This window comes from Tupaia chinensis, unplaced genomic scaffold, assembly GCF_000334495.1.
Source record: "Tupaia chinensis unplaced genomic scaffold, TupChi_1.0 Scaffold000228_1, whole genome shotgun sequence".
Taxonomy (NCBI): domain Eukaryota; kingdom Metazoa; phylum Chordata; class Mammalia; order Scandentia; family Tupaiidae; genus Tupaia; species Tupaia belangeri.
In genome coordinates, this window is record NW_006159703.1 from 1,656,221 (window position 1) to 1,673,105 (window position 16,885).

Consider the following 16,885-nt stretch of genomic DNA (forward strand, 5'->3'; position numbering starts at 1 on the left):
TAGACGTATTTGTATTGCCTAAGAAGCAACCCATTGCTGAATTATTTTAATAACTAAATATCACAGAATAACAAACAAATTTTGAAAACTTAAGTTATGAAATAAAAATTATTATCATAGAAAAACAATGGGTCTCAACAGATAACAGATTTTATAGGGTCATTCTTAAAGGTTAGGGTGAAGGGATATTAGAGCTATAAAAGTTTTGTTTGCTTTTAACAAATGTATTGTGGTAATTTTATAGCCAACTTTAATAGGAAAGAAGCATCCTTAGTAATATGTATTCATGGACAGTAGAAACAATATCATTAAAAATCAGTCTCGGGAGATCAGCAGTTAGTGTAATGGCTATGTCACTGAACTCCCATGTAGTCGACCGTGGTTTGAGTCCCAGACCTGGTGGCTTAAACTCACGCTGGGTGCGTGTGCGTGCATGCCCAAGATCCCGAGAGGAGAATGGAGGAGAAGGGATTGCAGCGTGGCCATCCCTCCTGGGGGGGTGATTTCTCGCTTTCTGTCTCTCTCTCTCTCTCTCTCTCTGTCTTTCTGGCGAGCGCACGTGCCCTATAGCAAAAAAACTCTCAAAAAAAAAAAAAATCAGTCTTAGTTAGTTTTTCTTTCAGGGGTTTCCAGTAGATGTCTATGAAATATCTGCAGTCTCTTACAAAGAGATCATGGCTAGATCTTAGACTTGAGATAGATTTATTTATTGGGTAATCATCCGGGGACTGGAAGACGTCCTATCACACACACAAATTAAGCACCAAATTGATCATAAGTAGATTTTACTTGGCTTATAACCTCGGTAGTTAGAGGTATACAGAGATGTCTAATCTCATCTTGACCTTAGAAGTTGCAGTGCCCACTGGCTGCCCACCTAAATATTGCCCATCATGTCACACAGGAGGGACTCAAGGCTTTGAAAGAAAAGGCCTCCTTGAGTTGCCTAATCTGGAGTGAATGTCCTATTTTGTTTGTGGTGATCTGCTAACATTTTTCAGCGATGGCTGTTCCTTTCCTCTTCTGTTTAATTTAGAAATCCAATTTGACCAATAACAATTTGAAGTGCATATAAGCAACCAGAATTCAGCTCATCAGAAACCTGTTTTGTATTCCTTTCTCACCACGTAATTTTGCAAAAGAGCTTCTAACCAGAAAATGACTTCAACCTGTTGCCTGAAGTATACATGTATATGTGCAAGGAGAAAACTGAGCTAAGTCAAATGAGGTACACACACATGTTGTGGGAGGGTAATGTTAGAACCAGTTTCAAAGCAGACTCTAATTCAGAAGTGCCCCTGCCACCTAGACTCACATGCAGATGTTTCTAGCCTCATGACATGTCATTGAATTATTGAATTTTGCCAGTGGTGGAAGTGATTGCAGCTACTGTGGCTTCCTTGCTGGGAGAGGCAGTAGGAGGACGAGGGGTCCGTTTATTAGAAATAACTTTACCGAGGGTGTGACAAAAGCAGATATGAAAAAGCCACAGGTTACTGATTGCAAATCTGGCAAGGCTGCAGGCCATTCTCATTGCAGGCAGGGCACCTCAGGGCCCGATAGGACTCCTTAAATCTGTTGGCCAGCATCGAGAACTTGCTGCCGTGGCACAGAGAGCAGGTGGCACTGCCAGACCCCCGACAGTGAAAGCAGTTGTCCTCGGGAAGCTCCCCTTCCTGAAAGAGACAGGTCAGGGTTTCATTAGTGCAGAGTTCAAGTGCACTGGTTAAAAATACAAAGCCTGGGGCAGAAGTAGAGGAAAATACTTCCCACAAATGCCGATGAGGGGAATGACCCAGACATGGAATAATCACAACATCTTTATCAGAGGGGACTTTGCTAATGGACATCTCTAAGACAACCTCAGCTGCCACTGCACCACGCATTCTGAGCATTTATGTTCTTCATCGCCCTTGTTGCCATCTCAGTTATTTCTGTACACTCCATGAAGGCAAGTTCTTTGTTTTCCTCACTGCCAATACTAATAGTGAACCCTTGCAACGAACGGGGTTTTGTTGGTTGGCGATGGGCACTTATTCCAAGAGCTTTCCACAGTCCATCCATCTAATCCTCATAACATCCTAGCAGTTTAGTTAAAATGTTATTATCCTTATGTTACAGATGGGAAAATGAGATACTGAGAAGTTATTCTCCTCTGATCATGCATGTAGCTTGGAAAAGGAAGAGGCAGGTTTTGATCCCAAGGAGATGAGCACCAAAATTGATGCTCCTTATGACTACATTCTGTAGCCTCTCATTGTGGTTGTCTAATAGCAGGTGCTTATGAATGTTTCGTGTAACTGAAAGCTTGTGTGGACGAATGAATCAATGTCAGAATTCTTTAAGGCTTAGCTCTGGATTCTTGCAGGGCTTTATCTTTATTCTCTCTGAGAACTGTTTAAGGCCTACCTCCATGTGGACCATCCAGTGGCCTGGTGGTTACACAAACTGAATCCCACATAACTGACCGCACAAGCCAAGTCTTGGACCCAGTGACTTGAGAAACACTGGGCAGACGACCAGCAGTTAGCGTAATGGCTATGTCGCTGGACTCCCATGTAGTCGACCGCAGTTCGCGTCCCAGACCCGGTGGCTTAAAACTCACGCCAGGCGCGTGTGCGCACGTGCCCAAGATCCCGGGAGGAGAATGGAGGAGAAGGAATTGCGGCGTGGCCATCCCCCCTGGAGGGTGATTTCTCGCTTTCTATCTCTCTGTCTCTGTCTGGCGAGTGCACGCGCCCTATAGCAAAAACTTCTCAAAAAAAAAAAAAAAGAAAGAAAGAAAGAAACACTGGGAAGGTGGTATGCAAGTCCAAAATCTTGAAAGGAAGGAGAAATGAAAAAGAAGAGATTGTAGCTTGACCATTCCCAGTCGAGAGTACTTTTTCACCTTTACTCTCTCTCTCTCCCTCTCTCCCCCCCTTCTCTCTCCCCTCCTCCCTCCCTCCATCTCCAGTGAGTGCACATACACTCTGGCAAACTAAAATCAAACAAACAAAAAATAAAACAAAACAAAACAAAAAAAAACAAAAACAAAAACAAAACCTTTATGCTCTGGATTCAATAGACTAGGCCTGAGCCTACTGTCCAACATCAGCTATGCAATTTGGATGGTTTCCAATCTCTTTACCTGTGAAATGGGGATGGTAATGCATACCCTCCTCTCAAGTAGCAAAATATCTAATGAGAATATATGTAAATGCTGCATTATCTGGCACAGCACGAATTTCCCCAAAATTGGTTCATTTCTAGGACTTGCCAATGAGTCTCCAGTTTTTGCCTCCCACTCTCCACAAAATGCCCCATAGTCTTTCTCCAAGACACCTCAAGGAAATTGACAGTCTTGATACTCCTTAAGACTGTGAGTCTTCTAAGAAATAAAGGATCATACCAGATCACTAGCAGGTGAATTTAGTAACAGGGCCTGTCTATTTCACCTTCTAACTATCTTCTCTAACCCATCCAGTTTTTTCCATCCACACCACAATCCCAGCTCAGATACCTGGCATCTCTGGTATGAGTTCAATGTGGACTTCTGTCTCTGGGCTTGTGAGATGTTCTCTCCATTGGTTTCAGTCTCATTTAGTTGTCTACCTTGGAAATCGCCACATTAGGAAGCACTCAAGAAAAATTTAAAGAATATTTGCCCTCCAGATTAAACCTCAGGATTAAATGTAATCTCAACCATTTTAATCTTTTGTCACTCGTTCATCAGGCTCTTGTCCTTGGAGATTTCTGCACTTGGTTTCCAGGGACCTTTCCAGCAGGCCCCTCCTTGTTCTCCTAGATCTTCCTCCAGGAAGCCTTGTCCACTCACACCTCTGGACCAGGTGCCTCACCCACTGCCCTTGGTACTGCCCCCAGCATGACAGTTTCACTCTACTGAAAGCTGACTAAGAAGCTCTCTGTGCTAGTCCGTTTTCATTATTGCTTCCTGGACATATTGTGCAGTGCTTAGCATGGTATTTGTTATTCACATATTAGCCAAGTAAGTAAAACAAAGTCCTTAAATTCTAAAAACTAACAAGACAGCTCAAGTCTATGGAGTAGCCCTACCCAGCTAACACACAAGTTTTTCAGATTTTTAACTATAACCTAAGGATAAAACCAAGCTCTGAAAAGGGAGGCATAAGTTATGAAAATAGTTTCATTGTGCTAAAAGTTTCTAAGAAGACATTAAATTTTATTTATTCTAGATTTAAAGAACGGAAGTGATTACCCAACTGACAAAAATGTAAATTATGTCTACACATCCTTTTGTTAACATTGTTTTGATCATTGCAATATTTTAATACATTCATAATGGAGAATTTTTTCCCTTAAAGCATTCAAAAATAACTTTATTTGCCAAAATAATATTTTTTTAAGAGAGGTTTCTGCTATAGGGTACATGCGCTCACCAGAAAGACAGAGAGAAACAGAGAGACAGAAAGTGAGAAATCACCCCCCAGGGGGGATGGCCATGCCGCAAACCCTTCTTCTCCATTCTCCTTTTAGGATCTTGGGCACACACACACACACACACACACACACACCTGGCGTGAGTTTAAGCCACCAGGTCCGGGACTCAAACTGCAGTCGGCTACATGGGAGTCTAGTGACATAGCCATTATGCCAACTGCTGGTCCCCAAAATAATCTTTTTTTATCTTTGCCAAAATATTTTTAAAACAAGTTGCCATGATCTATTTTTCAGCCAAGTCCATTGTGTTTTATATTTTATACTTGATTCCAGTGAAATTTTATGATTTAAGCCAACATTGCCAAATAAAGAATAATAAACTACTATAACTCTATACATGTTATTGAAAAATGTATTTACATAAAATGCCAGGTCACATATAAAAAGATTAATAAAAATCACTCAGTGAATTTGCTACTGAGAACAAGAACAAATCTTCAATAAAATTATATCTGTCATATGATTGTAGGGTACATTAGTAGGGGTTTCGCTGCACTTCCCATTCTTATCCTGGGTTATCACTCCCTCCAACAACTTAGCCTCAACATGTTCTTAATCATTTCATTAATCAACAAATGTTTAATAAGCCTTATTCTATGTATGAAGCAGATATGGTATAAGCCTCTTTATTTCCTTCTCAGTACTTTTAAAAAATCCTTCTCAGAAAATATTTAGTGGACAGATATAGAACATGGTTGTACAGCCTAGTTTAGGCTCCAGAACCAGACAGACTTAACCAATCCACTTTTTACTAAGTCCATGACCAGGCAGAGAGCCTTAGCTTCACTGCACACTCAAAGGCTTAAGCCCTGAAGATGGTCACCAGGCAGTTATGATCATAAAACTGGTAGATAGATGGATGTGTGTGTGTGTGTGTGTGTGTGTGTGTGTGTGTGTGTATTTTGCCAGAGTGTACATGAGCTTGCCAAAAAGAACAGACAGAGAGAGAGAAAATGAGAAAGCTCTCACTTTGTGGGACGGTCATATGACAATCCCTTCTCTTTCATTCTCTTCTGAGGATTTAGGGCATGCAACATATGCCCCCTGCATGTTTCTCAAGTTACTGGGTCTGGGACTCAAATGGCACGGTCATCCATGTGGGATCCAGCCAACTTATCCACCATGCCATTGACTGGCCCAATGGACCTGTATTTGACTACTGGCTCTCATAACCTCTGGTAAGTTGCTTATCCTCTCTGAGCCTCAGTTTCCCTGTCAAATGAGACTATCAGCAATACCTAACTTTATGGAGGGACCCTTGGGCAGAAAGCACTGTACGGTATGGTTCTTGGCTATCATAAGTTCTCAATAAATGGTAGCTATTACGACAAGGAGGACAATGATGATGATTACTATTATCTCAAAGATGCAATCACATAAAGCATAAAGAAGTCCAGATGATTAATGACCTCAAATCCACTGAGCATGAAGCCAGATTTTCCTCCTTCCACATTTTATTGTGGCTGAGTTCAATTATTCTTCCCTTTTTTGTTCTTAGTTACTATAGAGGTTCAAGCAAGACCTAGTTTCCAGCCTTGCCTTGTATTTTCATCAAGTTCTCACCATCTCCCTGTCTGCACAACACAACAAAGAGTCTCTAGGTCAGAGGGGCTGTCTGATGTTCTTTGACCTTCTGTTTAGAAAAACTCTTGTCCATGCATTTATTGCATGAAGGATGGGAAAAACAAATAGCAATTTAAAACAGAGTTTAAAGGACAGACAAGTGAAATGGCAACCTTCTGCTATATACCTCTATCCTAGTTTACAGGATTACAACTAAAAAACATCTCTCCAAATTGAATTTAATGGCAATTGTCATATTGGGCCTGCTATTGCTTTTTCATTCAGGTCAGCAGTGTGACCTCACTTTACCATTTCTGTCCCTCTATTGAAAATATATGCTCCCACAAGTTACAATAAGGTATGAAAAATAAAATAGAGAATTTTCAAGTGGGAAGGTAACGCTTCACATCACAACGTGTAGTTATATGGCTGCCACCATACTTGGTTCTTAACAGTACTGCACGGATAACAAGAGACGGCAAAGGCATTTTGGTCCCAAATTCCAATATTCTTCCCACAGATTTTTAACTAATATTAACCGAGCACCTATGATATGTCCATTTCTGTATTTTTGACATAGAACTGTGATGTTGCACCAACATTGCCTTCATGGAGACCAAATCCTAGTGAGAGTAGACACTAACCAAATAATCACACGGACAAAAGTAAGATCACAGCTGAGAAGAGAGTGTAAGGTGTCCTGATGAGTTCGTACTAGAGGATTTTATCCTCGTGGAAGCCAGGGAAGATTCAGAGGAAGCCTCCACTGAGGTCACGGAGACTAAGATAAATGTGGTAGGGAATCTGGGAACACTCTAGACAGACAGAATTTGCCTTCGATAGGAAAGAGTATGTGAGGGATGGATAGATGTGCCATGTATTTGGGGCAAAGTGAATGATGACAGATGTGTAAGAAATGAGATGAGGCTGGAGAGCTCAGCATGACCAGCCAGGCTAAACAGAGCATTCTAGGACAAGTAAGAAGATTTGGGCTTATCCCAAGTAATAAGAGGACATTGGAAGCTTTGAAGGATAGGAAGGTGATGACAAAGGAGATGATCTGATTAGATTTGTATTTCAAAAATATCTCACAGAGCATGAAACCAGGTTGGAAAGAGACATGAGTGGACATGAGCAGAACTTTTCTGGACAAGAGCCTTTGCTGGAGTTCAGGTTATTCGTGCTCTCATGTAGGAGAGGCAGAGATAAATGGGAAGAGAGGGAGGCAAGTGGACTCTAGAAAAGTCATAGATAAATTTGTGAGTTAAGAGAGCCGAGCTAACTGGGAGTCTTTGGCATCTCTAGCCTGAGGTCATCACTCAAGTCCAAGCATGATCTTATTCTCATCACCTAAACCCTCACAGAGTGGGGACATGGCAAGTTTTGGGAAGTCATTGGCCCATTTTTCCATGCCAACTCATGGAAGGTCAGAGTGAGTCCCATGGAAAGCTTCCGACCTCAAGAGACAGAATCTAAGAGAGAAGAATTCATTTCTCTGCTAACCAAGTTTTTATTCTCGGGTTTAAATTCATTGAATTTGTTCCCTCCACCTCAACCCAACCTGTGAATTAATGAATATCAGCACTCTTCCCCCTTGTCTGAGCATGTCAGGTGAGGTGAGCACACCTCTAAGGGATGTGTGGGGAAGACATTGAAACTGTTTACATTTATGTGTTATCTAAAAATATACTAATTTTTAACAAAGTGGTTGATACTGGCACTCTCACTAGATCAAGTGGTCACATAAAGTATAAACGCAAGGGATCCTGGAGTAAATATGAGTTCAATAACATCCAGCTCACGTGTTTCCTTTCAGTATATTGCACTACGTTACTTGTGCCTAGTCCAGTGGATGTACGAATAATATCGCTTAGTTTTAACTAAACCAATCTGTAGAATTAGGATATAATGGGTTTTTTTCTACCTTTAGAACTAGCAGTTCATGCACAATGAAATTGATACATACCTAATCAGATCTGAAAAGAAGTCAACCTCAAACATTTAAACTTACGAGCATTTGAAATATGGATTTAGCAAATACTGTTGCTAACCACATACCATTAAAACCTAACAAACATTAAAATTCCTTCACATTCTTGAACATTTAGACATCTTAAGTATTCCTAAACAGTCAAAAGAATTTGGAAATGACTGCCAGCCCCTAGTAGGGAAGTCAAGCTCTCTGACGCACCTGCGTATACTGATTTGGGGGAAATGTGCTTTCTGTCTCCAGTAGAGGTCCATCATTCTGTCCACCACAGTTTTCTTCTTTGTTCATCAGAGACTCTTCCTCAACCTCCTCCTCCTTCTGCAGAATTTTTCTCATGAAGTCTCTCTTGTCCATTGGGGTTCGAATGATTTTCAAGTTATTTGTGTAGATGATTATCTTTCCAAAATCTATAATAGGTGGGGGCTAGAGAAATGGAGAATGAGCATGAAAATTTCACCAAATACAGGGCTACAGAGTCTGTCCAACATCTTAGGAAATAGGAGAGACGGACCTTCTAGTCTGCTCTTAGGATCCCATTAGACATCAAAGTTACAGTTTGTTCCATGGTTTGTTCGTTTCTCTGAAAGCCATGAAAACCAGCTTCCTTCTTCCAGTTGATGATAACCAATGAAAGCTGTACCCACCCAGAGTGTAAGACTCTGAAGGGCAGGGCCTAGAACTTCTACTCCTATTGTATACCATAGCTTCCGATGCAGGGCTGGGTGCAAGGAATGCTTAATAAATGTAAAAGAATATTTTGTACATAAATGTCTCTCCAAAATTCCTCTGTGTATAAATATGCCATTTATTGAGCACTATTTCTATGCCAGGCATCATGCTAAGCATTTTACCAGCATTATCTTACTTCCCTCCCTCCCTCCCTGCCCCCCAGACATCCCTGTGAGGTAGATACTATGACTTCCACATTTTATAGGTGACACAAAGGTCAACTATATATGTATATATATAGTTGGCATCCACATCTGTAGAGTCAACCAACCTGGATCATAAATGTTACATTATTGCTAACAGGTACCACGGAGTTAGCCCTATGGTGGCTGCATCTGTAGTGTATATTGAACATGCAGAAACTCTGGTTATTATTCCCTAAACTATATAGCAGAACAACTATTTGCATAGCATTTACATTGTATTGGGTATCATAACTCATCTAGAGATGAATTAAAGTACAGGAGGGTGTGCATAGGTTATATGCAAATACTATGCCATTCAATGGAAGGTTCTTACGCATCTGCAGATTTTGGTATTTAAGGGGTCTTAGAACCAATCCCCCTCGGATATTAAGAGATGACCATACTCTGATGTAACCTATTCTTCTCATTATCCATATAATATGAATATATGTCCATAAATATACTTCTAATCTGTTGGTATCAGTAGCTTACGTTTCCTCGTATGGATTTATCTTGTGTTTTTAGTCATTTGCTCAGGGATAAATTTAGGTAATACTTTGAGGTGATAGAGAAGTCTGGCTTTAGGGATGACCAAGAATACATATCACTACCCAGATTTGGGATTTTCTCAGAGAGAAACAACAGTGGATCCCAATTCTTCTATCCAATCAATGAAAGATGCAGGAGAGTTACATAGCCACTCAGACATTAGTTTGCTCATGGCCTTCTGGCTGGTAATCACTGCCACAGACAAACTAATTATTAAAATATAAGAATATTTCTATCTATTGAGTGGTAAACAGATGCTGTCCTGAGACTCCTGAGTGCCCTCCAGCTATGCCAGTCTCCCTTCTTAATGTCCTAGTTAATGCTTAGGATTCCAAGTCCAAGGACCTTGTTCCCACACTCTCCTGGCTTTCAGGTTAATTGGGACATTTCTCTGGGTTAGATGTTGACTTTTACCACTCAGGCTACTTATATCAACCTTTGGGAGTGAGAGGTGCTATGAAAAACAGGGTTTGCAAAAGTTAGAGATACTTGGGACCAGCAGATGGCGTAATGGTTATATTGCTGGACACCCACATAGTCAACGACAGTTCAAGTCCTGGGCCCAGCAGCTTAAAACTCACACTGGGCACGTGTGCATATGTGCCCAAAATCCCAAGAGCAGAATGTATTGCAGCGTAGCCATTTTCCCAAGGGGTGATTTCTCATTTTCTGTTTCTCTGTCTCTGTCTCTCTGGTGAGCACATGTGCCCTATAGCAAAAACCTCTCTTAAAAAATAAATAAAATAATTATTTATTAAGCTGCAAGCTCCCTATCTAGCTCATTTTCTCTCCCTCTCTTCAAGAGATCATGTAGCAGCTTCCATTTCCTATTATTTTATGCACACCGGATTCCTGTTTCACACTCTGGACTATCAGTTTCTGAATATCAGAAGATAAGAATGGTGGTACTTTTGGAAGGTTCCATTTCTACTTCCAGTAATAGCCAAAGAGCTTCAGTTACTAGGAAACTTTTTCACAACTAGAGATATTTTTCAAGGCAAAACTCTCGCTATATAAGGAGAATCTGAGATCATCTGCCCTAACCTCTTGCCTCTAAGCTGCCCTAACCTCTTGTCTCTAAGCCGCCCAATGTCTGTAAGCCACCCAGGAAAGTAAATTTATGTTCTAAGGTACTCCAAAGATGGAGGGTCCCAAATCATTTTTAAGGTGTGTTTGAGTTCTAGTCATCTTGACAGTCAAATTCTTCCTTGTGTCTAAGGTAACTCTCTGGGTGTAACTAACGTTCACATTATCTGGTTACATCAAGTTGCCCTTGAGGGACACCCACTCTTGAATTATAGAGACTCAGGATGGAGCCAGCGATTTTTCATTTCCTTCCACAGTCCCCGGAACAACAACGTATGTGATTGAGCATTTAGAAGCACTTTGGAGTCTGTGGCAACATGCCTGAAGACTGTTATTCAGGCACTGTTAAACCTTTCCACTGTTGTTTTGGGATTTTTGTTTGTTTGATTTCGATTTTGCCAGAGGGTGCATGATCCTTCGAGAGAGAGAGAAAGAGGGAAGTGAAGTGAGAGAGCACCCCCCCCCCCGTGGGACACAGTCATGCCACAGTCTCTTCTCCTCATCTCTGCCTTTTCAGGATTTGGGGCATGCATACACAGATACCCAGTGTGTTCAAGCCACCTGGTCCAGGACATGAACTGTGCAGTTGGGATGTAGGATCCAGCTGCCTTAACCACCACACACAGGCTGGCCCACCACTGCCATTTTAAAGGCTGAAATGCCCTTATTGGGTATTGCATGGGCTTTGGGGACACACAGCCCTGAATTCCAATTTTATTCCAATTTTACTCAAATATTATTTGTCAACTAGGTGAGATGTAGTTATTTAACCCTTAAGAAGCTCTATTTTTTACAATTTATGAAACTTTCTCATAGAAACACAGTATTATGAAAACGGAATTACATCATGTGTGCAGAGTGGGTGTTTAGTAAATGTTACCTCCCTCCCTTTCTTTTCCTTTTCATTTTTTATGAAGCTTATAGACATCAGTCAGTTCTAAAATATTTTGATTGTTTCTAACCACTTTCTCTACCCTATACATAAAAGACTGATCATTTCTCTAATGAGAACCTGCTCATTAACACAAAGATAGGCAACAATTGCTGAGCATATACAAATCTGGGCACAAAACTAAGTGCTTCTTTTGTGCTGTTTTATCTTTTTTTAATCACCACCACAACCCTCTGATGATGATAAAGCTCTGCACGTAGCCTGCCCCCACTCACTCAGTGAGCAGAACTGAACATCAAGTCCATGTCTATCTGACATCAGAGCCCTTGCCTTTAAAAATATTATAACTGAGACTAGTAGATGGAGTAAAAGTTACGTTGCTGGATTCGCGCGTAGTCGACGGTGGTTCGAGTCCCGGATCTGAGGCTTAAAACACACCAGGCGTGTGTGTGTGCATGCCCAAAATCCTGATAAGAGAATGGAGGAGAAGAGATTGTGGCATGGCCATTCCTGCCAGGGGGGTGATTTCTTACTTTCTGGCTGTCTCTCTCTGTTTCTCCAGCAAGCACACACACCCCATGGCAAAAATCTTTCCTAAAATGTTATTACTATTATTATTGTAGTAAAATATGTGTGACATAAAATTTACCCTTTCAATCATTCTAGCTGTAAAGTTCAGCGACAATAAGTACCTTTGTGTTGTTATGCAGCCGTCACCACCATCCTTCTCCAGAACTTTTCCTTTTTCCTCACTGAAACTCTGCATCATTAAACAATAACTCCTCCTTCCTCCTAACCTCCAGCCTTGCCAACCACCATTCTACTTTCTGTCTCTATGAACTTGACTGTTTTGAGTGAAATTATATAGTATTCATCTTTTTGTGACGGTTTATTTTACTTAGCGTAGTGCCTCCATGATTCATCCATGTTTTAGCGTATGTCAAAATGTCCTTTGTTTAAAAAATGGAGTAGTATTCTGTTGTATATATAGCTCACGTTTAGTCTATTTATCAGTCGATGGACACTTGGGTGGTTTTCACCTTTAGGCTATTGTAGAAAATGTTCCTGTGAACATTGATGTACAAATATCTGTTCCAGGTCAAAGCCCTTGCTTTGAATCATTGCACTTAACTGTTACTCAGTGTGGTCTCATAGCCAGTATTTACTAGAGATTAGTTTACAATTAGATTTGCTATTGAGAAATCATTAAGTGCCAGCTCTCATTTCCTTGTTTTAAGAAATAACACTTTGACATTCAGTTCAGTGGGTGGAGCTGCCTGAATCCATCCTGGCCACTCTCTCTTACCCAAAGGCTGGATAACATTGGGATGTGACACTTGATCAGACAACAATAACAAAAAAATAAGGGTGACAGGACCAAGCAGGAAGAAGATCTCCAACATAACCTCTAAAGTACTATTTAACCAACTGGGCCATGTTGTCATGAAGACTTAATTATCTGGCTTCATAAATTTATGTCAAATCATGCATTTATAAAAATGTCAGATTGACCCATGGCTTACAAAGGTCAAGCAGCTTGAAATTATCTACCATGGCCTTGTACAGGTTTGTATGAAATAAGACTTTGTAAATTCTAGGCTAACAAATAAGATATAACAACAACAAAAAAATACTGTCACTACAAGACATGGCCAAGTACTTTGGACATAATAAGTGCTCAATAAATGGTAGCTATTATTATCATCATTATAATGTAATGATCTTGTTTTCCAAAAAGAAACATGTCATAGGACAAAATGTATAGAGACTCAGGATTCTCACAATATAATCAGAATCAAGACCCGGATTCTTAGGCTGACTCTGCACCTGGCAACGTTATACTGCTGAGTGAGTCTCTTTTTTTTTTGGAGAGATTTTCACTGTAGGGCGCGTGCGCTCGCCAGACAGACAGAGACAGACATAGAGACAGAAAGCGAGAAATCACCCCCCAGGGGGGATGGTCACGCCGCAATCCCTTCTCTTCCATTCTCCTCTCGGGATCTTGGGCACGCACGCACACGCGCCCGGCGTCAGTTTTAAGCCACCGGGTCCGGGACACAAACCGCGGTCGACTACGTGGGAGTCCAGCGACATAGCCATTACGCTAACTGCTGGTTCCCCTGAGTGAGTCTCTTAACAATTTGGCGCTCAGTTGTCCTCATCCACAAAATGGGAATGACCAGATTTTGCCTTTCTCTTTCGGATTATGGTGAAGACCTAATGTGACAGATAGAGAGGATGTGATGACACTGTGTAATACATAAGCCATTCTACTAATAAAAGGGGTTGTTCATCCCAGCCCCCTTTAGTTTGAGAAAGAAACCTGGTATTCGTTTGGAAATTGCAGACATGCCCCTAATTATACTTTTACCAATGCCAGCAAGGCCAATACACTTGTCTGCAATCTACTCCCTTAGGAAACTAACAATAACAATCATTAGAGAGTAATTATCTGAATTTCACACTTTAAAGATGAGGACTAATCCTGGTGTGCTATTCATTAATAACCTAGATACATTATATAATTGTGCTTAATCTTTCAAAATAAAAAAGGCATTCATGGTCCCACCGGTAGAGAGTATAAACACATTTCCTATGAATTATGGAAACATTTTCAGGACTTTTTTAACATAAACAAAAATCATGGGGGCCAGCAAGGTGATGTGGTAATTAAGGGAATGGGCGCCCACATGGCTGATCACGGTTCAAGTTCCAGACCTGGTGACTTGCTTTCTCTCTCTGTCTCTCTCTGGTAAGCTCTCATGCTCGATAGCAAATTAAAATAATAATAATAAATCAAATAAATAATTCTTTTTTGAAAAAAGAAAATCACATATGGGTTTTTGGTTATCCATGGTACTGGAGAAGATAATTGAATTACACAGATAAAATGCATGTTTCCATTAAACTATGAGCTCAAACTTCTTCCCCATGTAACATCTCTGGTTGATTTGCTTTTCACCATCTCTCCCCAGGACTCCAACTACTCAGAGTTCATGCTAATGAGCAACAAAAAGGCAAAATAAATAAATAAATGGACAAGCACGTTAAAAAGCAGGCAGTAGGAAGGCAAGAGGGGGGATAAATGAGACATGGCTAAACCGCATGCTGAATAATTGGCTGGAATAAAATGAACACCTTTAAACACTCAGCTCTTTCAGGAAACAAAATAACCCACTGCTGCATAATTCCCTAAAACAGCAGTCTGGCAACCTGAAAACCATGCACCTCTATTTAATTTGCATACTGGGAAACCTAGCCAAAGACCCAATTACAATATATTACCCTGGATGGAAGTCGAATACTATATATACGCTCATTGCACTTTCCAATGAGCAGTCAACAAGCATGTTATTTTTGTCCCAGAAATATTATTCTAATAACAGCTTCCCATTTAGTGCACCTGTAGTTCTGGTTGGTACCCGAGCGTGAGCAAGATGCAAATCTGAAGCATTTATGTGTTCCTATAAACACATTTGAGGAAGCCTTACCCTTAAGGCTTATATGCCACGCATAATACCAACCTTATGGTCATTCGTCTTGTAATCGTTGAACAGAGGCTGGCTGCCCGCCAAAGTGTAGGCATTGCCCTCTCTAAACACACTGATCCTCTGCGCAGTCAGCTTAGGGGAGTACAGTTGGGGTTTTGGGGTTTCCCCAGACCCGTAAACACCATCCATTGGTTCAAGGGCCTCTTGGAGAAAACTGTGAGGGTATTCCTCCTTTGGCGACTCTAATTCCTGCCCATCCTCAAAGACCTGCTTCAGCACTCGACCACTGTAGGAGGAGGAGATTTTAAATCGTACTTTCCGGGGCTTGCCATCACTCTTGTGATTCAGCTTCTTCGCAGGGTCCTCCATCAGCGGAAAGTTCAGCCTATGGTTTCCAGGCTTCCGTGGAGCCAGTGAAACTTTGGGCTCAGAGAAAAAGGTATTTTGTTTTCTCTCCTGCATATAATTAATTCAGGTTGGTGCTGGAGTATGCTCAGTTTACAACAACTGACACCAGTATATTAAATATTGATAGACTCTCATTAAAAGGCAGGCAATTGTGGGTTTATGGAGTGGCTGGAACATGAGACGAGATTGGTTTTCCTCCTAATCCCAAGCTCACCCTTAATTTTACCCCAATCTTAGCTTTTCTTAACCTGAGGATGAATACGTTTAGACTGTACAAGCATCACTTCAATAAGGATCAGATATTCCATCAGTTAGCAAGAGTCTTGTTATTGTTTCCGATAATGTCTAAGATCGAGTGAGCGTTTAGTAAGTGTCAGAGTACTGTTACAAACATTATCTTCTTCCTCACGAACCCTATGAAGAAAGTATCATCTCCATTTTATAGATATAAAAGTAAGGCTTGGAGACATTTCTTCCTTTGCTGATCACACCTCACTTTCAGACTAGAAAACTGAACTCAGATCTATCTGACTCTGAAACTTACGATCAATCTGTCATGCTGAAATTTTTCAAATTGTGTCTCGTGGGGTCTCAGACAGAGTGGAGGTCCTTGAGTGCTGTTTAGAATAGGAGAAACCCATGGGTCTTGAGCCTCCTACCTGCATTAACCAGGGCAGCTCCCATGACATGGATTTTGTACTTAAGATTTCATTTGCAAGCACAGCACCGGTGCCCACTCCCTGCTGGACCTAGTAAATGCTCAACACTGAGAGATTACTGTTGGCATGAATTTTGGATAAGCATGACATGCAGGGCCTGATAACAGGCCTACAGTCCAGTTTAAAAAGCGGACCTAACACATGTGAAAGAAAAACATCATGCTTACAAAGCAAATTGTCTACTGCTGAATCCCACAATAGCCATTCTGGAAAGGGTGAGGTCTCTAAGGAGACAAGGATAAAATAGAAGTCTTGTAAAGGAAAGAGCCTCGGGTCTAAAAAGATGGGGTGAATTTGAAGAGCTCGAATGATGGGAGTAAAGCCTTTCTTCCAGTCTTTGTTAATAATATCACCATTTCTTTGGTTTGGATTATGCCTTTTCCCAAATGGTTCAGGTTTTGGAATTTGGATCTCAGTGTAATGGCCTTGGGAGGTGATGAGACCTTCAAGAGGCAAGGCCTAGTGCACGGTGATTGATCTTGCTGTCTTGCAAAATGCACTGAGTTCTAGCTCTCACAAGAAGGGTGAGTTCTAAGGAGAACAGGTTATTACAAAAAAAAAGAGGGACCAACAGTTAGTGTAATGGCTATGTCGCTGGACTCCCATGTAGTCGACCACGGTTCGTGTCAGGGATCCGGTGGCTTAAAACTCATGCTGGGCACGTGTGCGTGCGTGCCCAAGATCCCGAGAGGAGAATGGACGAGAAGGGATTGTGGCGTGGCCATCCCCCCTGGAGGGTGATTTCTCGCTTTCTATCTCTCTGTCTCTCTCTGTCTGTCTGGCGAGCGCACGTGCCCTATAGCAAAAAAAAA

At 41.2% G+C, this 16,885-nt stretch overlaps 1 protein-coding gene across 1 annotated transcript; it reads right to left on the reverse strand.

Annotated features, from left to right (window-relative positions):
• Positions 1–862: 862 nt before the first annotated feature.
• Positions 863–15,315, reverse strand: GRXCR2 (glutaredoxin and cysteine rich domain containing 2). The gene is made up of 3 exons (XM_006148034.3): positions 14,980–15,315; positions 8,216–8,437; positions 863–1,676 (listed from the first exon to the last, which is right to left on the reverse strand). Exons 1-3 carry the CDS (start codon positions 15,313–15,315, stop codon positions 1,494–1,496), a joined length of 741 nt encoding a protein of 246 aa, XP_006148096.1. The 3' UTR covers positions 863–1,493.
• Between the last annotated feature and the right edge of the window lie 1,570 nt (positions 15,316–16,885).